The following is a 26,951-nucleotide window of genomic DNA, read 5'->3' as shown; positions in this document are numbered from 1 at the left end:
TTCATATGTTTTTTGCATTAATGCAGGTACAAATCAGACTTGGCTCTCTTAACAAGAAAAGTCCATTTATTTGTAAGCTGGCGAAAGCTAAACCAGTCAACCTGTCTTTGTTTTTAGAGCCCTGGCCCAAGAAACGTCTCTCTCTTTGAGAAGGTTTCCAAATGCAGAGGAAAACCAGGGATTATTTTTACCTTTAACTCAAAATTTTCGATAGGGAGCAGGTTTATTGACTGTACGTTGAAATTCATTGCAAAAGTATTTCAACCCTATCTCAATATCATCAATTAAAGCAACTCTGTTCCACAGAAAAGCAGCTCAGTCTAAAAGTTGGGAGGCAAACATTTTTAATATCTCTTTTGTATGTAAAAGAGGGTTTTGATTTTGGTAGCTGCAATTGTACAATGGTCACTCAATGCATTGACAAACACCCCAGTACCAGTTTACTTATGGGAAGCGTTGGTTAGAATTAGATAAAGTAAAGATGATTTTGAGGAGTTTTTAGTATTGGGTCAAGTTGGGGAAGTGATAAATTGAGTTAAATTTAGTGAGTTGCATACGGCTTTAAGGTCATCAAAAGAGGAAGTCAACCAGTCAAAATTTTCATCACAAACCAAGATAAATTCACGAGCATTTAACCCACTCATAAGGGATTCAAGAGAGGCTAGGGCTTTAGTGGAGGCAGAGGGAGGTCTATAACACCCTACAACTGCGAGAAGTTGGTCATGTGAGAATTGAAGCTGTAGGGCAAGGAGTTCAAATTGTTTAGTAATTGACAGTGATGATAATAAGGTAACATTAAATTTGTTTTTTATATACCAAGCCACTCCTCCACCTTTTCGAGGACGATTGCATCAGAAGACATTATATCAATTTATAGCAATGTCCTTGTCGGAGACTGCCTTGCTTAGCCAGGTTTCGAATAAGATGAATATGTCTGCATTGGTTGTTTGAATCCAGATTTTGACTAAGTCTAATTTTGGCAGTAGACTTCTAATATTTGAATGAATGAAACCAAGACCTGACCTAGCACTAAATTCATCAGGAGTACTGATGTTGTAAAAAGCTGGGCCTGGATTTGGTTGCACATTGCCCGATAGCAGACGTAAGAGCAATACAAAGATTTTACGTTTCAAATGGCAAGGTAACCCGATGACAACATTACTTGGCTTCTAAATGTAAAAATTAGTACTTTCAGAAGAAGAAAAACATCTATTTAACACAGAAATACACCATACATGAAGCTGGTTAGAATTACTTAGCACTGAGCCACATGTGGATATCAATAACCTTTGTGTAAATTGTGTAGTTTTGAAGGACCAGGTGATTGTTATTGCGTTTGGTAGGGTTAAAGGTTGGTGGAGCACCTGGTCAGGTACCTCACTACAATTTCAAAAAATAAGTCCAAGAAAAAGCATTAATATTAAATACTGAGTTTTTGTTAAAGTCATTATTAAATGTTTTACTACCTACCCAGATCCAAAATGTAAAGTTAAGATGTCCAGGCTACAACAATTGGAAGGCCAAGGTAAGGCTAGCAGAGGCCCAGCCTTAGTCAGTCTGAGGCTAGGATAGATCCAGGCTGTGGCAGATGGAAGGCCAACATGAAGCTAGTTGACCCAGACTGTAGGTAGTGGAAGGACAAGTTGAGGCTAAGATAGATCCAGATTGTGGCAGATGGAAGGCCAAGAGGATTCTAGCAGACCCAGTCTGTAGGCAGTGAGACGCCAAGCTGGGGCTTGAATAGATCCAGGCTGTGGCAGATGGAAGGCCAAGATGGAGCTAGTTGACCCAGACTGTAGGTAGTGGAAGGACAAGCTGAGACTAGGATAGATCCAGACTGTGGCAGATAAAATCAGAATCAGAATCAGAATCAGAAAAGTGTTTATTGCCATTGTTTGAGAATGGGTTCACAAACTAGGAATTTTACCTGGCGCAATCGTGCAACATAAAAGACATATAACACAGAATAGAATAACATGAGCTGTAACTGAGCCATCAGATCCTGTTATTCTTCACGTGTCTGATGGCCGAGGGGAAAAAACTGTTTAGATGGCGGGAGGTGTGGGTCTGGATGGACCGTAGTCTCCTGCCTGAGAGAAAAGGGGAGAATATTTTGTGTCCAGGGTGAGAAGAGTCAGCTGTGATCCGACCCACACGTCTCGTGGTCCTGGAGGAGAACAGGTCCTGGAGAGGTGGGAGCTGTGATCCGACCCAAGCGTCTTCTGGTTCTGGAGGAGAACAGGTCCTGGAGGAGCGGGAGTTTAGACCAAGATGATGCTAGCAGACCCAGTCTGTAGGGAGTGAGAGGCCAAGCTGGGACTTGGATAGATCCAGGCTGTGGCAGAGGGAAGGCCAAGATGAAGCTAGTTGACCCAGACTGTAGGTAATGGAAGGACAAGCTGGGACTAGGATAGATCCAGACTGTGGCAAATGGAACGCCAAGATGTTGCTAGCAGACCCAGACTGTAGACAGTGAGAGGCCAAGCTGGGACTTCGATAGATCCAGGCTGTGGCAGATGGACGGCCAAGATGAAGCTAGTTGACTCAGACTGTAGGTAGTGGAAGGACAAGCTGAGACTAGGATAGAGACGGGCTGTGGCAAATGGAACGTCAAGATGATGCTAGCAGACCCAGACTGTAGGGAGTGAGAGGCCAAGCTGGGGCTTGGATAGATCCAGGCTGTGGCAGATGGAAGGCCAAGATGAAGCTAGTTGACCCAGACTGTAGGTAGTGGAAGGACAAGCTGAGACTAGGATAGATCCAGACTGTGGCAAATGGAACGCCAAGATGATGCTAGCAGACCCAGACTGTAGGGAGTGGAAGGACAAGCTGAGACTAGATAGAGCCGGGCTGTGGCAGGTGGAAGGCCAAGATGAAGATAGCAGATCTAGTCTGTAGGCAATGGAAGGCCAGAATGAAGCTAGCAGATCCAGTCTGAAGCTGGCTAAGCCAGTCTGTAGGCAGTGGAAGGCCAAGGTTAAGTTAGCAGACCCAGTCTGTAGGCAACAGAATGCCAAGCTGGGGCCAGGATAAAGCCGGGCTGTGGCAGGTGGAAGTCCAAAATTTCAGCTAGCAAAACATCCCCTGGCTTCAGCAGGTCAAAGGCCTCCAGATTTCCAAATCCAACATAAGCAGTCAGAAATGCCACTTTTTGGAAGTAAGCCTTCATTTATCAATTGTTATGCTTAAAACTAGTACAATTTACTTGAATCGGCTTAAAAAGAAACTAAAACAGATAGAAATTCAGACCACTTTGACAAGCAGACAAACAAAAGACAGTGCTGTCGGACATCTTGGGTCTTGGTGGCCTTCTGATTGATTGTAGATCATCTTGGATTAATCCTAATGAGGAGGTCATGACGTCATGTTCCGTCACTGTTCAAACAAACCTGGGAGGAGCAGAGAGGAAGAGGGTCATTGGGGACAAGATGACCAGCATTGTGTGTGCGTGTGCGTGTGTGTGTGTACGTGTGTGTGTGTGTGTGTGTGGGTGTGTGTGTGTGTGTGTGTGTGTGTGTGTGTGTCCATGTTCGCGGCACGTTAACAATGCGCATCATGTGCGTCATGGCTCCTGCTCTTCGTTTGCTTTCTTGCAACTGGCTTCACACTGATAACAGACTCATGGCGAGGGTTAAAAAGAAATGATGATGGAGAAACTTTACTTTGCTTGAACCGTTGACAACCCCGGTGTAAAATACAACTCCTGAAGCGCTGTTGTAAAAAATACAATGAGTAGTTATGCCGAGTCAGAATAACCCTTTACTTGCTATTGTGCAAAATGAAAATGCATATGAATGCTAGTTTTTTCCTATTTTTAATGATCCTGTTTTGATCTAGGTATGCTATTTCTAGTGTTGTCAAATTATAAATTTTTATAATCAGTTGAGTCACATTTTTGAATTTGGGTTTTATTTTATTATTTATTGCCGGAATGTCATACAGGAATTTGTTTTCTTTATTTTACGTGATTGCATGTACAGTCGTGGTCAAAAGTTTGCATCCACTTGCAAAGAACATAATGTTGTGGTTGTCTTGAGTTTCCAATAATTTCCAAAACTCTTATTTTTTTGTGACATAGTGATTGGAGCACATACATCAACTTGTTGGTCACAAAAAACATTCAGAAAGTTTGGTTCTTTTATGAATTTATTATGGGTCTACTGAAAATGTGACCAAATCTGCTGGGTCAAAAGTATACATACAGCAATGTTAATATAGTCACGGCGCATGCGCAGTCTGCGTCTCCCTCCTTTACGGGACCACCCGGAGGATCCGCTGACAGCGCGCTCGGACACGCCCCCGCTCACACTGCGTGCAGCACGCCCACGCAGCTACAAACCTGCACACTATCTATCAATATGCACACCTGTGACTGATGAGGGAGAGCTGAATAAAGAGACCAGTAGACCCAAGGATCGGCGCGGGAACTTAGTTTTTCCATGATGTACCGTAAGCGACTACTTGATGCGCTATTCTTGTTTCCTCTCCGTGGCTTAACTTTTCCCTTGTCTTCTCCCGTTTCCCTGCAGTACCCTCCGTCACCTGCAAAGTGGGCTGTGCGTCTCACTTTTCCGCTGATCTCCGTCTTTCTCTGACTGCCTCCTTCGTTCCTCGACTCCTCGTTTGCCCCCAGACAACGACGACTTGCTCCTGCCTTTTGACTCCGCTTCCGCCCCTGAACAATCCTGCCTGCCTCGCCCTTGTCTGACAGCACGGCGTCTCCAACACTTATGGTAAAACGCTTCAATTAAATACTTCACATACTCTTACACCATACACACTCTTGTTTTTTTGACACACACCATTCTATAGTTAATACTCTATTGCAGTGGTTGTCAACCTTTTTTCAGTGATGTACCCCCCTGTGAACATGTTTTTAATTCAAGTAACCCCTAATAAGAGCAAAGCATTTTTGGTTGAAAAAAAGAGATAAAGAAGTAAAATACAGCACTATGTCATCAGTTTCTGATTTATTAAATTGTATTACAGTGCAAAATATTGCTCATTTGTAGTGGTCTTTCTTGAACTATTTGGAAAAAAAAGATATAAAAATAACTAAAAACGTGTTGAAAAATAAACAAGTGATTCAATTATAAATAAAGATTTCTACACATCGAAGTAATCATCAACTTAAAGTGCCCTCTTTGGAGATTGTAATAGAGATCCATCTGGATTCATGAACTTAATTCTAAACATTTCTTCACGAAAAAGAAATCTTTAACATCAATATTTAAAGAACATGTCCACAAAAAATCTAGCTGTCAATACTGAATATTGCATTGTTGCATTTCTTTTCACAGTTTATGAACTTACATTCAGTTTTTTTTTAAGTGTTGTTCAAGAAATATATTTATAAAGGATTTTTGAATTGTTGCAATTTTTAGAATATGTTAAAAAAAATCTCACGTACCCCTTGGCGCACTTTCAATTACCCCCATTTGAGAACCACTGCTCTATTGTTTGATTATTATATGTAGATATATATTTAGAGTGCATATGTATATATATATATATATATATATATATATATATATATATATATATATATCTATATATATATATATATATATATATATATATATATATATATATATATCTATATATATATATATATAGATATATATATATATATCTATATATCAATCATCAATCAATCAATGTTTACTTATATAGCCCTAAATCACTAGTGTCTCAAAGGGCTGCACAAACCACTACGACATCCTCGGTAGGCCCACATAAGGGCAAGGAAAACTCACACCCAGTGGGACATCAGTGACAATAATGACCCAGTGGGACGTCGGTGACAATGATGACTATGAGAACCTTGGAGAGGAGGAAAGCAATGGATGTCGAGCGGGTCTAACATGATACTGTGAAAGTTCAATCCATAATGGATCCAACACAGCAGCGAGAGTCCCGTTCACAGCGGAGCCAGCAGGAAACCATCCCAAGCGGAGGCGGATCAGCAGCGAAGAGATGTCCCCAGCCGATACACAGGCGAGCAGTACATAGCCACCGGATCGGACCGGACTCCCTCCACAAAGGAGAGTGGGACATAGAAGAAAAAGAAAAGAAACGGCAGATCAACTGGTCTAAAAAGGGAGTATATTTAAAGGCTAGAGTATACAAATGAGTTTTAAGGTGAGACTTAAATGCTTCTACTGAGGTGGCATCTCAAACTGTTACCGGGAGGGCATTCCAGAGTACTGGAGCCCGAAATGAAAAAGCTCTATAGCCCGCAGACTTTTTTTGGGCTTTGGGAATCACTAATAAGCCGGAGTCCTTTGAACGCAGATTTCTTGCCGGGACATATGGTACAATACAATCGGCAAGATAGGATGGCGCTAGACCGTGTAGTATTTTATACGTAAGTAGTAAAACCTTAAAGTCACATCTTAAGTGCACAGGAAGCCAGTGCAGGTGAGCCAGTACAGGCGTAATGTGATCAAACTTTCTTGTTCTTGTCAAAAGTCTAGCAGCCGCATTTTGTACCAACTGTAATCTTTTAATGCTAGACATGGGGAGACCCGAAAATAATACGTTACAGTAATCGAGACGAGACGTAACAAACGCATGGATAATGATCTCAGCGTCTTTAGTGGACAGAATGGAGCGAATTTTAGCGATATTACGGAGATGAAAGGAGGCCGTGTTAGTAACGCTTTTAATGTGTGCCTCAAAGGAGAGAGTTGGGTCGAAGATAATACCCAGATTCTTTACCGTGTCGCCTTGTTTAATTGTTTGGTTGTCAAATGTTAGAGTTGTATTATTAAATAGAGGTCGGTGTCTAGCAGCACCGATAATCAGCATTTCCGTTTTTTTGGCGTTGAGTTGCAAAAAGTTAGCGGACATCCATTGTTTAATTTCATTAAGACACACCTCCAGCTGACTACAATCCGGCATGTTGGTCAGCTTTAGGGGCATGTAGAGTTGGGTGTCATCAGCATAACAGTGAAAGCTAACACCGTATTTGCGTATGATGTCACCTAGCGGCAGCATGTAGATGCTGAAGAGTGCAGGGCCAAGGACCGAACCCTGGGGAACTCCACACGTTACCTTAACGTAGTCCGAGGTCACATTGTTGTGGGAGACACACTGCATCTTATCAGTAAGATAAGAGTTAAACCAAGACAGGGCTAAGTCTGACATACCAATTTGTGTTTTGATACGTTCTAATAAAATATTATGATCGACAGTATCGAAAGCAGCGCTAAGATCGAGGAGCAGCAACATAGATGACGCATCAGAATCCATCGTTAGCAATAGATCATTAGTCATTCTTGCGAGGGCTGTCTCCATGGAGTGATTTGCCCTGAAACCGGATTGAAATGTTTCACATAGATTGTTAGACGCTAAGTGTTCATTCAACTGCTCCGCAACAATTTTTTCGAGGATTTTTGAAATAAAGGGAAGGTGAGACACCGGTCGGTAGTTTACCATGAGGTCAGGAATCGAGGTTAGGTCTTTTAAGAAGAGGATGAATAACCGCTTTTTGTTGTGGCCGTATTAATGTTGCGGCTGCTATAGCAGTTATTATTATTATTAGTTTGACGAACATGCGTCTGAACCTCGAATTTTATAAGGTAATGATCGGACAATACTTTAGTATACAGGAGTATCGTAACTTTGGAAACGGTGATACCCCTGACAAGCACTAGGTCTATCGTATTACCGTTGCGATGCGTGGGTTCATCTATTATTTGTGTGAGACCACAGCTATCAATTATTGTCTTATATATATATCTATATATATATATATATATATATATATATATATATATATATATATATATATATATTCATATATATATATATATATAATACATCTTTGGACATTACTCCCACCTGCTCTCCGTTTTCCGTCACACCCCTTAGTTAAACCACAACATGATGTTACATATGTTAAAAAAAAAAAAATAACCACATGATGTTAGTGCACCAGTGAGGAAAATGAGCAAACTACATAAATAAATTCATGTAATTTGATATAGATATTATTTTATCATCTTGATAGATCGAAAATTAACACCAATGAGTTGACTGATGAACATTACCACATCATTTGTTTAGAAAGTATAAAAAACGACAAATAAAGATAGAATAACCGCAACAGGTAAGTGTAAAAAAAACATCCATCCATCCATTTTCTAACGCTTATTCCCTTTAGGGTCGCGGGGGGCGTTTGTGCCTATCTCAGCTACAATCGGGCGGAAGGCGAGGTACACCCTGGACAAGTCGCCACCTCATCGTAGGGCCAACAGAAAAAGAAACAAACAAAAAAACTTTATAATTTGTAAATTTTTTATAATGTGTTTTTTTCTATATATAAACAAATAAAACCATCTGAAGTTGTCTTTATCTTTAAGTTATCGTGCTGTGATTTTGGGAGAAGACTACTTTGGGGTGGCAGCCTGCCTTGACTGGATGTATGGACATTGTTATTTATTACGTATACGCTACTTACTTCTAAAACAGTGGTTCTTAACCAGGGTTCGATCCAGGGGCGTCACTAGACCTAATACTGTACTGGGGCACACCTGGGGCACAAATAATTCATGTGAGCGTGCAAAGCGCGCAAGCAAAAACATTTTTAGCACTTATTCATCATAAAAAATACATAAATAGTGCTTTAAACTATGAAATCATATCAGATTATGTTGTATGGATCTTTGATTAACCACCTGAAATTTACTAATGCATTCGACCTACTTGTGTACTTTTTACTCCAGACTTCCAAACTGCTACTGGTAAAAGCAAAAAGGAAGAGCAATGAATCTTTTTCAAATATTTATTGCAGTAATCATCTGCAAATGTAATATCTACAAAAGTAAAACACAAAATAAAGCACCCCTACATCGCTGGGTTATTTTATATTATTTTATTTCCATTTATGGCAATGTGGCTAATCCTATTTCAGATACACAAAACTATAAAATATACACAAAACAATAAAGCCACAGTAGTAGAATAAATCAACAACTGTTGTGTGTCTGTTCAGGGAATCATTTTCTGAGAAGTAAACTGTAACGTCTCATTTTCATTTTTGCAAAGTGGTCAATCACTCTGGACAGACATGGAAATATTACAGTAACTGTTATACAGTTGACCAGTGGTTCCCAACTGGTGGGTCGTGACACAAAAGTGGATTGTGTGTCATTTTCAGTGAGTCGCAGTCAGATATGTGCATGAAAAAAAAAAAAAGTTTAGGGAGAAAAAAATCAAATTGTGGCAACAAAACCAGATATTTTTAGCCATTTTTCTAGTGACTGTTAGTGAGTATTTTAGCAAAAGGCAAACCGACTAACAAGTTGGAGGAGGACTCAGGACAGACATGGAAATATATTTTTAAAAAATCTAAATGGGGCAACAAAACCCGATATTTTCAGCCATCTTTCTGAAAACAAATACAGAAATGTTACTATTTTTTCTGGAAACAAAACCAGATGCTTTAGCTGTAGCCATTTTTCTGGTGACAAAACAAAATTATTTTAGTCAAAGTCACACCGATTAACAAGACAAGTCTACTGTGCTATTTTTATGTGAAATAAACTTGAATGATTTAAACATTTGGCTCACGACTTGCTATAAAAAAATGTTTTTCTTCCTGAAGATAAACCATTTGAGAAGCACTCAACTCACACATGCTTACTCCAAATCATCATTGATGCAGAACCAGCAGACAATAACCAACATTATTTTTCATGTTCATTGGAATTTCCCCCGGCAGCTCGTACAGCAAATTAATATGTTTGTCTTGATACAAGGAATAACGTTAGCTAACTTAGCATTAACTTAAGACAATGATGTTGCCTAGCTAGCTAGGACTTCACTTACATCTCTCATTCCTGCTGCTTCTTCTCTGCTGCGGGCGAACAACTTTCTTAAATCCATCTAGGAGTTACAGTTTGAGTCAAATCAAAATCAAAATAATGTAATTAACAAATTGTCGTTGGCTAACGTTACCTACCTCAGCAGTGATTAGCATCCTCTCTCTCTATCTCTCTCTCACTCTCTCTTGATCCAGACGTGAATAAATTACCATATTAAGTAGCCATGTGCTCATTGTTACGTGGAGTGAATACAGTAGCAATCAATTACCATACTAAGAAGTATGTGCGCTGTTGTCTATGTTATGTAGACTTAAAACTCTGAAGGGTTTTTTTTTTTATCGATGAAATTTTTACTGGGGCACTGCAGATCAATAGTGGGGCACGTGCCCCAGTGAAATATGTCTGGTGACGCCCCTGGTTCGATCGAACCCTAGATGTTCGGTGAGTCTGGCTCAGGGGTTCGGCGGAGATCAAAACACACCTGACTCTTCGTGTAAATACAAACTTCTCCCTGTTGGCATATTACGGATACGGCAACAGCTGACTGATTTGCAGGTGTGTAATTTGTTGTGAGTTTATGCACTGTCTTAGTTTTGTTGTTTGAACAAGGTGATGTTCATGCACGGTTTGTTTTGTGCACCAGTAAAAAAAAATATGGTAACACTTTGGTGTAGGGAACATATGCACCATTAATTAGTTGCTTATTAACATGCAAATTAGTAACATATTGGCTCCTAACTAGTCATTAGGTGCTAATTAATGCCTTATTCTGTCGGCATGGCCTTATTATAACCCTAACCCTAACCCTAACCAAATAACTCCAAATTAAGTCTTTATTATTTAGAATATGTTCCCCTAGTGTCCAAATAACTGTAAATTAAGTTATTGTTACTTATATGTTCCCCATACTAAAGTGTTACCAAAAACATACAACTTTGTCTTGAATTTGAAAAAAAAAAAAAACATTTTATTTTTCTCTTAAGACGGGTTCAGCGAATGCGCATATGAAACTTGTGGAGTTCGGTACCTCCAACAAGGTTAAGAGCCACTGTTCTAAAACAAAAACACATTATTCTGTAAGAATGTATTAATACTAATAACAGTTGATATCATTTTAACTGCTATTACAATAACTTGAATACACTTCAGAGGTAAATGGTGCATTTATTTGTTTTATTAAAGCTCACTTTGGCTGATTTTCGAGTAATTGTCACCTTTTATTTGTCATTGAGTGATTTTTGGCCGCCCCTCTATCATCAATCAGTGCCTAATCAGGTCTCCTTATCACGCACAACCCCTCGGGTGTCGTGCGCAGTCTGCCCCTGCGCGCCAATATGTCAGGAGAGGCTCTGCGCGTCTGGCTCGTCGTGGTCCTCCAGCTGACGCACGTCACGGTGCTGCCGGCAAACCCGGTGGCGACGCGGGGGGGATTGGACATGGAGCACACCAAGAAGTTGACGGAGAAGCTCAGCACCTTGTTCCACTTGAAGGATCTCCTCCGGGGCGCGGCCGTGGCACCGCACAAGAAGGCCCCTCAGTTTATGTTGGATCTTTTTGACGCCGTGTCCGACGCGTACGGGACGTCCAAAAGCCAGAAGGAGATTCTAGAAGGAAACATAGTGCGGAGTTTCGAAGATAAAGGTGACTATGTTTGCTTTATGGCGCGTGATTGGTTTCTGAATGCGTAATTACGCACGGCAAGAAAGCCTATAAGCTTCCAAGGCGCGTGTGCGTCATTACGTCTAATCATAATCAATAAACCATATCTAATACGTTATAAAGTTTACTTTTTTCTAAGCATGTGTTTTGTGTTTCAGGTCGTTCTAGTGAGAGGTTTCACTTTTTCAACTTGACGTCCTTTAGAAGAGAGGAAAGGATGATAAAAGCTGAGTTCCGGTGGTTCAGAAGGAAACAGAAGTTTTTCCTTGGAAAGTCATACAGGCCCCATTTCTATAAGGTCAAATATATTTTTTCATTATTATTTTGCACTAAACACACTGAGGTTTGGTACGTGTGTGCTACTTTGAAATAAGTCGTACAGTATGGTGAGGGAACAAAATGCAAAACATCAAACTCTACAAAATGTTTCTGGTTTTGCTAGTTCAACTTGAGTCCAAAGACAGCAATGGACAAGGGATGGACCTTCAGGAAGAATCCACAGCATTGTCGACACTGACCCTACCTTGTTCCTGTTCCCTTCTGCTACACGCAAAGATTAACCAACAAATTAAAGGAGTTTCATTTTTTATTCCTAATAATAATAGCAAAATTGCTGTTAAAATAAGTTCCCTCTATATTGAAGCTATATAGTGTTGTCCCGACACCAATATTTTTGTACTGGTACCAATATGATTTAAATTATTTTCGGTACTATTTTGCACTATTGTATTAATGGCTTTAATTTAACAAAAAAATCTTACGGTACATTAACCATATGTTTCTTATTGCAAGTTTTCCCTTAAATAAAATATTGAACATACTAGACAACGTGTCTTTTAGTAGTAAGTAAGCAAACAAAGGCTCCTAATTTAGCTGCTGACATATCCAGTAACATATTGTGTCATTTATCATTCTATTATTTTGTCAACATTATTAAGGACAAGTAGTAGAACATTAATTAATAATCTACTTGATCATTTACTGTTAATATCTGCTTACTTTCTCTTTTAACATGTTCTATTTACACATCTGTTAAAACGTAATAATCAAACATTTACATTATTTTTGGATGATAACACAAATTTGGGTATCAATCCGATACCAAGTTGGTACAGGATCATACATTGGTCATATTCAAAGAACTCATGTGTCCAGGGAAATATTTCCTGAGTTTTTAAACATAATATAAACAAAAAAAAATGAAAAGATATTGTGATGCTGTAAAAATATTGATGTAATCTTAGTAGTATTGACTAGATACGCTCCTGTACTTGGTATCATTACAGTGGATGTTAGGTGTAGATCCACCAATGGGGTGGCGTACTGGTACTTTTCAGAGGCAGTATAGTACCAAATATGATTCATTAGTATCGCGGTATTATTCTAACACCGGTGTACCGTACAACCCTAGAAGCTATCATCACATGTATCTGATTTATGGCACCAAAAGACAAACAAATAGATATGATCAAAATAGTATCAATCTCACAGAGATTCTCGAGCCTTTTTGGGATTTAATGAGGAAGCCAGTCACGTGATCTGTGACGTAGCGATAGGAACCGCAGATATCTTCCCAATCAAAAACATGCTAATCAAGCAGACCAACAACAGTTACTTTTCGAAAAAATATGATGCGGCAACACTAAATTGGCCCTAGTGTGTGAATGTGAGTGTGAATGTTGTCTGTCTATCTGTGTTGGCCCTGCGATGAGGTGGCGACTTGTCCAGGGTGTACCCTGCCTTCCGCCCGATTGTAGCTGAGATAGGCGCCAGCGCCCCCCGCGACCCCAAAAGGGAATAAGCGGTAGGAAATGGATGGATGGATGGATGATGCAGATTCTTAGATTTTTGAGCCCCAACACAAACAAAATGACAAAAAGTTTTAGAAGCTTGCTGGTACCCGAATGCAGCTTTATTGTGACAGTGGTATTAGCAGCAATGCCAGGTGCTAAACATACAGACTAACCATAGCAAATAAAAACAAAAAGAACACTTATTGTAATATTTCCAGTCTTGCTGGGATGTTGACCGACAGGACTCTCACATAATTCAAATGAAGAATCAGTCACAATCCCCATGAAGGTATAAAAAAAATGTTGCCGCAACTATGTCTTTTTCTGTCTTTTTTCACCATCTCGAGGTATGTCGGTCCATGGCCACATTTGTCTACTACCAGGTGAGAGATCCATGAATTATAATCTAGAATTTGCTTTTAGCAACTTTGAAACAAAGCAGAAATATCTGTCAGCTCAGTGTGCCAACTACAGCAGTGTAAGATCGCATTAGCTCACTGCAATCAATGCGTCACTAAAATAGTCCATCTGCATTGGCGTTTATAATAACAAGATCACCCATATTTGGGTAATTTTCAGGTCACGACATGTAAATGGAATATTGTTGGCGGTTTCTGGATGTTTGGACCCTCAATCTGTTGACTTAATTGTTAGCTATTCATTTACGATATTGAATGCATAAAAAAAGACAAATGTATATTTTCGTGTCTTACTTAAGGATTGGGAATTATAACACCACATCTCTTTCAATTGTTTGCGTATTTCCAGTACTCCTGATCTGATAACATGGTCAGAGTGCAGAAGTGTTGCTACTGTGATGTAGAATCTATGGAAATTGACAAAGATATTCAGAGCAGAATATTCAAATTACTTTCACATACTTTACGGATTGTAAATACAATTGGATATGGTTAAATGGATACAGTGAAACACAAATAAGCATATACAAAAACCTGTTGTTCCACTCTGCTGGTACTTTAAGGAGTTTTGGGATTCAAAGTGTGAGTGCACCACAGGGCTAGTGACAGTGTGTGTGCGTGTGTCGGCAGGGCGGCTGAAAATGAGGACAATTCAGCTAGTTGCTGTTTTAGCTTTGTTATTAAATAGAACGTTAATCCTTTACCCCCTTGTTTTGATATGCATACTGTATACCTTATATTAAATATGTACTTTTGTCAAAGCTGGAACTCATTATTCATGTTTGCATTGTAGAGATGTTAGCTTTATTATACACATTTTGTTTTTTTACAAACCCTGCTCAAAAACTCATTAGGTTCATAAATCGAAGTTCCTCTTTTAACAACATTTACACTTTCCCAAAAGGGAGGATGCCCTCTGGGCTACATTGTGATCTTCTACAACCATGCATTTCAAGTTACAGTCATTCCTCGCCACGTGCAGCTTCAAATATTGTGGCTTCACCACATCACAGATTTGTTTCTTTGTTTTAAAGAACAATCTACATCAGGGGTCACCAACATTTTTGAAACTAAGAGCTACTTCTTGGGTACTGATTAATGCGAAGGGCTACCAGTTTGATACACACTTAAATAAATTGCCAGAAATAGCCAATTTGCTCAAATTTAATAAATAAATCTATATATATATATATATATATATATATATATGAAAAAAAAAGGTATTTCTGTCTGTAATTCCGTTGTACATTTTTGTTCCTTTTATGGAAGGTTTTTGTAGAGAAGAAATTATGAAAAAAACACTTAATTGAACGGTTTAAAAGAGGAGAAAACACGAAAAAAATTAAAATAAATTTTCTAAATATAGTTTATCTTCAATTTGGACTCTTTAAAATTCAAAATTCAACCGAAAAAAATGAAGAGAAAAAACTAGCCAATTCAAATGTTTTTGAAAAAATTAAACAAAATAATTTATGGAACATCATTAGTAATTTTTCCTGATTAAGATTAATTTTAGAATTTTGATGAAATGTTTTAAATATGTTAAAATCCAATCTGCGCTTTGTTAGAATATATAACAAATTGGACCAAGCTATATTTCTAACAAAGACAAATCATCATTTCTTCTAGATTTTCCAGAACAAAAAATGTAAAAGAAATTCAAAAGACTTTGAAATAAGATTTAAATTTGATTCTACAGATTTTCTAGATTTGCCAGAATATTTTTTTTGCATTTTAATCATAATAAGTTTGAAGAAATATTTCACAAATATTCTTTGTCGAAAAAACAGAAGCTAAAATGAAGAATTAAATTAAAATGTATTTATTATTCTTTACAATAAAAAAAAAATACTTGAACATTGATTTAAATTGTCAGGAAAGAAGAGGAAGGAATTGAAATGGTAAAAAGTTATATGTGTTTAAAAATCCTAAAATCATTTTTAAGGTTGTATTTTTTCTCTAAAATGGTCTTTCTGAAAGTTATAAGAAGGAAAGTAAAAAAATAAATGAATTTATTTAAACAAGTGAAGACCAAGTCTTTAAAATATTTTGTTGGATTTTCAAATTCTATTTGAGTTTTGGCTCTCTTAGAATTAAAAATGTCGAGCAAAGCGAGACTACCTTGCTAGTAAATAAATACAATTTAAAAAATAGAGGCCGCTCACTGGTAAGTGCTGCTATTTGAGCTATTTTTAGAACAGGCCAGCGGGCAACTCATATGGTCCTTGCGGGCAACTTGGTGCCCGCGGGCACCGCGTTGGTGACCCCTGATCTACATTGTGTTGGTCCTAAATCAAGTATTTCCAAGAATTGAAAGGGCTAACAATACTAAACATATCAGCACTGCAATACACATTGGGAAACCCAACAAAATCAGAGCGCACTGTTCAGTATTATGGCCACTGATTGGCCCAGCCCAGGAAACATTACTATATTGCAATGATTCTCAAACTGTGTGGTATGCAGTCTCCATCTCATGGTATGCCAAAGAGTCATTTGATTAAAGTAGTGTTCAAACTGTATGTAATGTTAGTGGCAAAAATATTAAATATTCTTAAATAAAAGCTTTGTCTTGTTTCTAAAGAAAACGTATGCCTACTACTCTGTATTTGGCTATTATGGTGGATTTTGCTTAAAAAAAAAGTTTGAGAAGCATATTGGATTAAAATAGTGTAAATATGACTATAGGGTGTTGTAGATGGCTGCCATAATGTTAAAAACATGTTTAGAGTGTAAACAGGCTCTTTATGCCAGTGTTTTTCAACCTTTTTTGAGCCAAGGCACATTTTTCGCATTGAAAAAATCCAGAGGCACTCTACCAGCAGAAATAGTTAAAAAACAAAACCAACCATGCACCACTATAGCTCTTGTCTCAAAGTAGGTGTACTGTCACACCGTGACTTATTTGGAGTTTTTTCGTGTTTTCCTGTGTGTAGTGTTTTAGCTCTTGTCTTGCGTTCCTATTTTGGTGGCTTTTTCTTTCTTTTTATTTGTATTTTCTTGTAGCAGTTTCATGTCTTCCTTTGAGCAATATTTCCCGCTTCTACTTTGTTTAGGCAATCAAGAATATTTCAGTTGTTTTTATCCTTCTTTGTGGGAACATTGTTGATTGTCATGTCGTGTTCGGATTTACATTGTGGACGTGTCTTTGCTCCACAGTAAGTCTTTGCTGTCGTCCAGCATTCTGTTTTTGTTTACTTTGTAGCCAGTTCAGTTTTAGTTTCGTTCTGCATAGCCTTCTCTCAGCTTCAATGCCTTTTCTTAGGGGCCCTCACCTTTTTTTTATTTTTGGTTTAAACATTAGACACCTTTTTACCCGTACGCTGCCTCCCGCTGTTTCCGAAATCTACAAAGCAATTACCGACTGCCACCTACGAATAGGGAAGAGTATTACACGGTTACTCTGCCAAGCTCCAGACAGCACAGACACGCAACAACAACACATCATTTGCAGACTATAATTACTGGTTTGCAAAAAATATTTTTAAGCCAAATAGGTGAAATAAGATAATTTCCCACAGCACACCAGACCACATTTCACGGCACACCGGTGTTAAAAAAACTGCTTTACGCTGTAGCCTAAATGAAGACAAAACATAAGTTATGTTGTTTGGTCCAAGTCGCTCGCCCTCCCCCAATGTTGACCCTGCACTCTGACCCCATATCTCAGCGACTGTGTCACAAACCTGGGGGTAAAGTTCGACTCAGATTTTAAATTTGAAAAACAAATCAGCAAGGTCGTTCAAAAAAGCTTTGATCAATTACGCCAAATAGCGAAAGTGAAACCGCTTCTGTCAGGACAATATCTCGAGAAATTAATCCACGCCTTTAACTCGTATCGTTTAGACTACTGAGATGCCCTGTATGTAGGCATTAGCCAGGCCTCCCTTGCCCGCCTGCAGCTCGTGCAGAACTCTGCTGCTCGTCTGCTAACACAGACCCGCAGACGTGAGCACATCACCCCAATATTAGCGCCCCTTCACTGGCTCCCTGTGCGTTACCGAATCAACTTTAAACTTCTTCTATTTGTTTTTAAATGTCTAAACAATTATCTCTCTGACCTCCTTCAGCCTTACTGCCCCACCCGATCCCTAAGATAAGCCGATCAGCTGCTCCTGATGGTCCCTGACACAAGGCTGAAGCTTAGAGGTGACAGAGCATTCGCCGCTGCTGCTCCCAAACTCTGGAACGACCTACCTCTGAGTGTTAGACAAGCCTCCTCTCTTCCCGTTTTTAAATCTCTCTTGAAAACATACTTTTATTCCATGGCTTTTAACACTGAGTGATCCTGCAATGGCTCCCCATTATACACCTGCTGTGAACCTGTTTCTATGTTTTAATGTTTTATTTATTTTATTTATTTATTTTTTATCATGTTCTGTTTGTTGTGACAATCTGTCACTTAATTTTTGAGAGTTTTTCGTGTTTTGTACTTTATTTCCTGTTCAGTGCTCTTATTTTGTTGTACTTCCTGTTTACTCCGCTGAGCACTGTTTTTGTCACACTCGCCGTTGATTGGCAGCGGTCCTCAGCTGCTGTCAATCAACATAGGTCTTTTTATGTTTCACTCGAGCACTCCTCAGTGCTCGAAGTTAAAACCATGTTGGGAACATCTCCATGCAAGACTGCTTTCTGTTTATATCTTTTACTTTGATGAAATTAAAATCATTGTGACACTCGCTGCCGTTGAGGTGCGGGGTACCACCAGAAAGCACAGACAGGATGCTTCCAAGTATACAGAATTTTAATCTTACAACACAAAATCTTTTCAGGTCTTTCAACATAAAATCTTTTCCCTTGTTCGTTCCTGCTTTTCAGCAGTGCAAGCGTTCCCAGCCCCCTGGTCAAGTCTCTCTCTCTGCCCCCTCTCATGGTCTCCAGCGCTCCTGATAAAGAGACAGGTGATTAGATGACTCGTTCCAGCTGAGAAATCTCCTCACCTGTCATCGCTTCACAGCCGGCTCCTGCACATGCCCCGCCCGCAGGGGACGCGTCGACCACGCCCCTCCACATGCCTCCACCGCCAGTTTAAAGCCGGGCACCCGTCCGGCCGCGACCACTCCCCCCCACCCCCGTAGAGGGGCGAGAGAGGAAGTTGGCCACGGCCATCTGCGTACCTGGCCGGTGGACCACCCGGAAGTTATAGGGTTGCAACGCGAGGTACCACCGGGTGATCCGCGCGTTGGCATCTTTCATGCGGTGGAGCCATTGGAGCGGCTTGTGGTCCGAGCAGAGGCTGAAGGGGCGCCCCAACAGGTAATACCGGAGGGCCCCGACCGCCCATCGGATGGCCAGGCACTCTCTCTCCACCGTGCTATACCTCGTCTCCCGGTCCGAGAGTTTCCGGCTGATGTACAGGATGGGGCGGTCGATACCCCCCACCTGCTGGGACAGCACCGCCCCCAGGCCCCGCTCTGACGCGTCCGGCTGCAGACAGAAAGGGATGGAGAAATCAGGCATGCGCAGCACCGGCTCCTCGCAGAGTGCATATTTTACCTGTCCGAACACCCGCTGGCACTGCTCCGTCCACTGGACCAGTTCGGGCGCACCCTTTCGGGTGAGGTCAGTCAGTGGGCTGGTCAGGTCTGCGAACCGGGGAATGAACCGGCGGTAGTACCCAGCCATACCCAAAAACCGCCTCACCTCTTTTTTCGTCTTGGGGGGTGGGCATGCCGCGATCGCCGCCGTTTTGTCAACCTGCGGACGCACCTGCCCCTCCCCCAAGTGGTACCCCAGATACTGTATCTCCCTCCGACCAATCGCGCACTTCCCGGGGTTGGCGGTGAGCCCCGCCCGCCTCAAGGACTCGAGTACCGCCCCCACCCGCTGCAGATGTTCTACCCAGCTGTCACTCTGGATGACGACATCATCCAGGTACGCAGCTGCGTATGCCGCGTGGGGCCGCACCACCCGGTCCATGTGGCGCTGGAACGTCGCGGGCGCACCAAACAAGCCAAACGGGAGCGTCACAAATTGGTATAAGCCTTCTGGAGTGGAGGAAGACGTTTTTTCCCGGGACTCTGGCGATAAGGGAATCTGCCAGTAGCCCTTGGTTAAATCCAGTGTGGAAAAAAAACGCGCAGTGCCTAGCCGATCCAGGAGCTCGTCAACCCGAGGCATTGGGTACGCGTCAAAGCGTGACACCTCATTCACCTTGCGGTAGTCCACACAGAACCGTATGGACCCATCTTTCTTCCCTACTAGCACAATGGGGCTACACCATGCACTGTGGGACTCTTCTATTACTCCCGACTCCAGCATGGTTTTTAATTCTTCCCGGACTATTTTACGCTTGTGCTCGGGAAGCCTATAGGGACGGGACCGCACCGTAATCCCCGGGCTGGTCTCAATGCGATGGCAGATGAGGTTCGTGCGCCCGGGCCGCGCGGAGAACACATCTGAATAGCGCCGCTGTAATTCAGCAACCTCCGCTCTTTGTGCCAATGTGAGCTGGTCATCACAAGGAAGAGGAGGGGGAGGGGCAGCTCTGGCCCCAGCTACTCCTCCTCCTTCACTACCGTCACCATGGAGACAGGCTCGGCCACACTCCATGCCTTCAGCAGGTTCACGTGGTAAATTTGCATGTCTCCGCCCCGGTCCGAGCGCCGGACCTCGTAATCTACCTCGCTAGTCTGCCGTGTGACCACAAAGGGCCCTTGCCACTTAGCCAGTAATTTAGAGCTCGAGGTTGGGAGTAGTACAAGTACTTTTTCTCCCGGTGAAAATTTCCTCAGCTGGGTCCCCCGATTGTACGTGCGCTGTTGCCGCTGCTGGGCGCGGAGCAAATTTCCCCGTGATAAGTGCGCCACCTTGTGAAGTTTTGCTCGCATGTCCAACACGTATTTAATTTCATTTTTACTGCGGCTGTAGCCTTCCTCCCAGCTTTCTTTAATAAGGTCCAGCACGCCGCGCGGCCTCCTGCCGTAAAGTAACTCAAAGGGCGTAAAGCCGAGAGAGGTCTGGGGTGCCTCCCGCATCGCGAACATCAAGGGATCCAGCCATTTATCCAAATTAGGTTTGTCCTCGTGCATGGTTTTCAGTGTTTTATTCAATCTTTCCACCAGGCCATCCGTTTGTGGATGGTAAACGCTGGTGCGGATGGATTGAATTCCCAGTAATCCGTATAATTCCTTTATCGTGCGCGACATAAAGGATGTGCCCTGGTCGGTAAGGATTTCTTTCGGAATCCCTACCCGGGAGATGACCGAAAAGAGTGCTTGTGCTACACTCTTTGCAGGAATGGAGCGCAGAGGCACTGCTTCGGGATATCGGGTTGCGTAATCCACTAGGACTAACACAAATCGATATCCCCGTGTGCTCGGGTGAAATGGTCCGATGAGGTCCATTCCGATTCTATCGAATGGGACCTCTATGAGCGGTAATGGCCGCAACGGGGCTTTTGGGATGGCCGCCGGGTTCACCAGCTGACAGTCCGGACAGGCAGTACACCATCGGCGTATGTCTGCCCGGATGCCTGGCCAATAGAACCGGACCATGACCCGATTAAGTGTTTTTTCGTACCCCATGTGGCCTGCGAGGGGATTGCAATGTCCCGCCAGGAAAACCATTTCCCGGCGGGGTTTTGGCACCAACAATTGGGTGTATTCTTCGCCTGTTTGAGTGTCACGGTTCACTCGGTATAGCCTATCCTTAATAATGGAAAAGTGGGGAAATACCCGCGGTTTCCCCCGGGCGCACCAGCTGACCTTCGATGTAATCCACCTGGTCCCAGGCCGCGCGCAGAGTTTCATCCTGGGACTGTTCGAGGGGAAAGTCCTCCGTGGGTCCCCACAGGGGGGACGGGGGGGCCTCCCGCAAAGCCCCCGCCGGTTCCCGCTCGACAGCGCCGCATGAAGTCGCGTCGCCACTGAGTACTGCGCGGATACTCCCCTGTCCTACAGCCCATGAACGCATTCCCATACATTGTTCCACTAGCTGGCTAAACCCCGGCCAATTTGTCCCTAAAATCAATGGGTGCGTCGGTCGCGCGCTTACGGCGACTTTTACCGTATGTTTTTGGCCCCGATACCAGATTTCGACAGGCACCACGGGATACGTGTGCACATCCCCATGTATACACATTATCCTCCCCTGTGTCGCGTGCCTCAACGCCCTGGGTCGAACCAGGTTCTGGTGGATCATGCATTGTTTACAGCCCAAATCCACCATAGCCCGGTGTGTACTCCCTTGTACCTTTACCGGGACACAATACGTCTCCCCTGGATCGGGGGAGGGTGCTGGAGGTCCGGCCACCTATATCACCTGGCCCCCCTCCATTGCGGAGCACTCCCGCCGCATGTGACCAGGCTGTCCGCACCCCCCGCACACCTGCCCTGGTGCTCGTAGTGCCGTCTGCGGGGGAAGCCCGCCACCAGCAGTGGAAGAGAGGAGCAGAGGCACAATTATATCCCCTCGCCCCCCCTTGTGATGATGCTGTTGGTGTGTGTGTTGTTGTTTTTTTGTTTTTGGTGCAAATGTCTGACACGGGAACCTGCTCATGGGTCACTGTTGCTCCTGCCGGTCGGACGCGGGGCTCCAATGGTGCTGCTGTCCCAGATGGTGTGGATTGTCTGCGCGGGGCCGGTGTGGGTTTCTCTGCTGTCGCTTATTCTCTCCGCGCGTTGCGGTGTACCGACAGGTGGTCCTCGGCCAGCGTCACTGCTTCTGTCATTGTGTCCGGCCGGTGGTACCTTATCCACGCCGAGGTGCGTGCTGGGATGGCTTCCAGGAATTGCTCCAGCACGATGAGCTCGAACATGCGGTTGTCCATGTCTGCCGGTCTGAGCCATCTTGCAGCCGCATCGTGCAGCTGCTGCCCGAGGGCGAATGGCCGGTCGTCTGGCCCCAGCCTTAGTGAGCGGAATCGGCGCCGGTGGTCCTCCGCGGTGCTGCCGACCCGGTCCAGGATTGCCCTTCTCAGCTGCGGAAATTGAACTTGGGCTGCCGCCGGTAGGCTGAGCGCCGCCCGCTGCGCCTCCCCCGCCAGGAGCGGCAACAGTCTTCCCCCCCACTCTTCTTGCGTCCACCCACACGCTGTCGCTGTAGCCTCAAAGACATCAATAAATGCTTGCGGATCTTCTGTCTCTGTCATGCGCTGCATGACCGCGCCCGCTCCGGCGCTTGATGCTCCCCCCTCTGTGTCCAATAGTATCTGCAGTACCTGCATTTGTTGCTGGCTGGCCGCCGACACCTCCGCCAGGACTCTCCCAAGCGCTTCCAGGGGGGTTGTAGTCATTCTCCTTGGTTCACTTTAGTTGGGCGCCAATGTGACACTCGCTGCCGTTGAGGTGCGGGGTACCACCAGAAAGCACAGACAGGATGCTTCCAAGTATACAGAATTTTAATCTTACAACACACAATCTTTTCAGGTCTTTCAACATAAAATCTTTTCCCTTGTTCGTTCCTGCTTTTCAGCAGTGCAAGGATTCTCATCCCCCTGGTCGCGTTTCTCTCTCTGCCCTCTCTCATGGTCTCCAGCGCTCCTGATAAGGAGTCAGGTGATTAGATGACTCGTTCCAGCTGAGAAATCTCCTCACCTGTTATCGCTTCACAGCCGGCTCCTGCACATGCCCCGCCCGCAGGGGACGCGTCGACCACGCCCCTCCACAATCATCTTACCTGCTTTCTGCTCTCCTGGATTCTTGCATACTTGAGGTCACACAACTGCAGCCATGCGAAGTTCTAACAGTAACTTCGAGCCAGAAAATTGTGACCTCGCGAGAGTCCCTGTCGGCAATCCTCAGCCGACGTTCTGGACCGCACAATTCCTGGTGGACTTGAAGGCCAGGTTTGTGCGGTCCCAGCCTACAGACGCGGACCCTCTCCCTGCGGCAACGCCACCGGCTTCGGCTCTCCGACCGGCGCGTCCCCCGCCGCCATCCTTCCTCTCGGCAACGCTGCCGGCTACGGCTCACCGACCGGCGCGCCCGCCTCCTTCTTCACGTCTCGCGGCTCCTGCAGCTCCGTCACCGACTGCGGCTCTCCGACCGGCACGTCCGCCGCCGCCATCCTTCCCGTCGTCTGCTGAGCTGCTTCTCCCTGCTCCTACGCAGCTTCCAGCGGCTGCTCCCCGGCTGCTCTTTTTGCCAGCTCCCGCTCTCTTTTTTGGTTCGCCGAGAGCTCCAGTGGAGCCCACAGTGAGGTCGCTTTTGTCCTCCTGCTGGGACTCGGCGCAGGACGTCTCTTCGTCCCTCCTCCTGGCCCCCTCCCGCCCGTCCCTGGTTTTCGCACCGGGGTACTCCGGCGAGCAGGCACGTCTTCCCGCAAGTGTGGACGGCGTCTGGCAGCCACCTAGTGGAGGGGGGTCCACTATACACTGCGGTGCAGCCAGGCACACACCGCTGTCATCCCCGCCAGCGTCTCCTTCCACGGAGACATCTACGTCCCTGGCGGGCTTTCGCACAGCTCCAACGCCGGCTCCACGCCAAGTTCCAATGCCGGCTCCACGCCGAGTTCCAACGCCGGCATTACGCACCGCTCCAATGCCGGCTCCACGCCGAGTTCCAATGCCGGCATTGCGCACAGATCCAACGCCGCCAGTGGCAGCACCACGCCGGGCTTCGTCGCCGCCGGTCTGCTGCTCCCCAGCCGGCATTTGCGGCTCCTCCCTCTTCGTCTTCATCTGCCATTTTCACGCCGCCGATGACATCTGCCGCTTTTACGCCGCCGATGACGCCTGCCGCTTTCACGGCACCGATGACGCCTGCCGCTTTCACGCCGCCGATGACGCCTGCCGCTTTCACGCCGCCGATGACGCCTGCCGCTTCTACGCCGTTGATGACGTCTGCCGCTTCCACGCCGTTGATGACGTCTGACGCTTCAACGCCGGCACTAACATCAGCTCCTCAGCCGCCTCCTGCAGAGGTATCTGTTTCGGCTGGCTGCCGGGACATTGGGTTTGGCGACCTTCCGCCAAGTCCTCCTTTCGCCCTCCCTTAAATGTTGGATTTTTTCCATTTAATTTTCTAGGGAACATCTGAATCTGTTCCTTGAGGGGATGGTCCTGTGACAATCTGTCACTTAATTTCTGATAGTTTTTCGTGTTTTGTACTTTATTTCCTGTTCAGTGCTCTTATTTTGTTGTACTTCCTGTTTACTCCGCTGAGCACTGTTTTTGTCACACTCACCGTTGATTGGCAGCGGTCCTCAGCTGCTGTCAATCAACATAGGTCTATTTATGTTTCACTCGAGCACTCCTCAGTGCTTGAAGTTAAAACCATGTTGGGAACATCTCCATGCAAGACTGCTTTCTGTTTATATCTTTTACTTTGATGAAATTTTTAATGTGTAAGTGTCTTGCTCCCACTCAGGTGGATCTTTATGAGGTTCTGGATAGCCGAGTGAAGCCTTGGCGAGGAAACCTCATCACCTCCAGACTGGTTCCTCTTTACACGCAAGGATGGGAAGTCTTCAACGTCACGCAAACGGTCGGCTTCACTCATTAAATCCAAATAATATCAGTTGACAAATCCCATAAAATCACCTGGTTTGATTTGTTGTTGTTTAGGTGTCCAAGTGGATCCACAACAGCCAGGAGAACAACGGCATCCTGGTGGTGACCATGCTTCCATCTGGGCTCTGGATGGAAACGGTGGTTTCTCCATGGAAACAGGCAACAGACACAAACGCCTACTTGGTTATATTCTCTGATGATGGGAGGACAGGAGCATCAAATCAGTCATACCTTGGTATGATGGGGTAAATAAACTGTGTTAAAGATGTTTGATCATGGTGTCATTCACCCTATGCTATCTCGCAGCATCTGCTACTGGCCACCCCACCAGGAGGCGACGTGGAGCCCCGTCTTTTTTACCCCGCAGCAGCCGTTCCCAGCACTGCAAGCGTGTCCCCCTCTTCGTGGACTTTGAGGAGATCGGCTGGTCAGGGTGGATCATCTCCCCGCGGGGATACAACGCTTACCACTGCAAGGGCTCCTGTCCCTTCCCGCTGGGGGGTAACCTCAGAGCCACCAACCACGCCACGGTGCGCTCCATCATGCACGCCCTGAAGTTGTCTGCCGACGAGGTGGACGCTCCGTGCTGCGTGCCCGACAGACTCCAGTCCATCAGTTTGTTGTATTTTGACGACGAGGAGAACGTGGTGCTGAAGCAGTACGACGACATGGTGGCATTGAGCTGTGGTTGTCACTGACAACGAGACAGTGGGGAGATGTTTCAAGATATAATTTTAAGAAACAAAACAACATATTTGTCATTCACATTTAGTTAAGTCAACAGTTTATGCCAAGACTTCATGCACATATGCCCCCTAGAGGCAGTGAGCAGCATAGCAGCCATTATTCTGTAAGTGCCGTGATCCTTTGGCAGTGACATCCTTTATTTTTACCTCACATTGACCTCTTGCATAAAGCAGTTGTTTTACAACCAATGTGAATGAAATGTATTTTCATAACTATTATTGTGCAAATTGTACAGTACTTGATCAGACGTGATGCACACTAGCATCAATATTAACTTGTGGAGTCGAGCAATGACACTAAAAGCATCCATCCATCTTCGTCCGCTTATCCGAGGTCAGGTCACGGGGGCAGCAGCCTAAGCAGGGAAGCCCAGGCTTCCCTCTCCCCAGCCACCTGGTCCAGCTCTTCCCAGGGGATCCCGAGGCGTTCCCAGGCCAGCCGGGAGACATAGTCTTCCCAATGTGTCCTGGGTCTTCCCTGTGGCCTCTTACCGGTGGGAGGCCTTCGAGTGGCATCCTGAGCAGATGCCCGAACCACCTCATCTGGCTCCTCTCGATGTAGAGGAGCAGCGGCTTTACCATGAGCTCCCCCTCGATGGCCGAGCTTCTCACCCTATCTCTAAGGGAGAGCCCCGCCACCCGGCAGAGGAAACTCATTTCGGCCGCTTGTACCAGTGAACTTGTCCTTTCGGTCATAACCTAAAGCTCATGACTACAGGTGAGGATGGGACCGTAGATCGATCGGTAAATTGAGAGCTTTGCCTTCCGGCTCAGCTCCTTCTTCACCACAACGGATCGATACAGCGTCGGCATTACTGAAGACGCCGCACCGATCCGCGATCCACTCTTCCCTCACTCGTGGACAAGACTCCTAGGTACTTGAACTCCTCCACTTGGGCTAGGGTCTCCTTCCCAACCCGGAGATGGCACTCCACCCTTTTAAGGGCGAGAACCATGGACTCGGACTTGGAGGTGCTGATTCTCATCCCGGTCGCTTCACTCTCAGCTGCAAACCAATCCAGTGAGAACTGAAGACCCCGGCCAGATGAAGC

At 44.5% G+C, this 26,951-nt stretch overlaps 1 protein-coding gene across 1 annotated transcript; it reads left to right on the top strand.

Moving 5' to 3' along the window:
- Nucleotides 1-11,164: 11,164 nt before the first annotated feature.
- LOC133557087 (bone morphogenetic protein 2-like) lies at nt 11,165-26,004 on the top strand. The gene is made up of 5 exons (XM_061907345.1): nt 11,165-11,471; nt 11,648-11,787; nt 25,011-25,127; nt 25,208-25,388; nt 25,460-26,004. The coding sequence occupies exons 1-5, from the start codon at nt 11,165-11,167 to the stop codon at nt 25,849-25,851; spliced, it is 1,137 nt and encodes a 378-aa protein (XP_061763329.1). The 3' UTR covers nt 25,852-26,004.
- The last annotated feature ends 947 nt before the right edge of the window (nt 26,005-26,951 follow it).

Source organism: Nerophis ophidion, linkage group LG08 (assembly GCF_033978795.1).
Source record: "Nerophis ophidion isolate RoL-2023_Sa linkage group LG08, RoL_Noph_v1.0, whole genome shotgun sequence".
NCBI classification, from domain to species: Eukaryota; Metazoa; Chordata; class Actinopteri; order Syngnathiformes; family Syngnathidae; genus Nerophis; species Nerophis ophidion.
The sequence above is the reverse complement of the archived record's forward strand: the minus strand, read 5'-3'. Positions and strand labels throughout refer to the sequence as shown.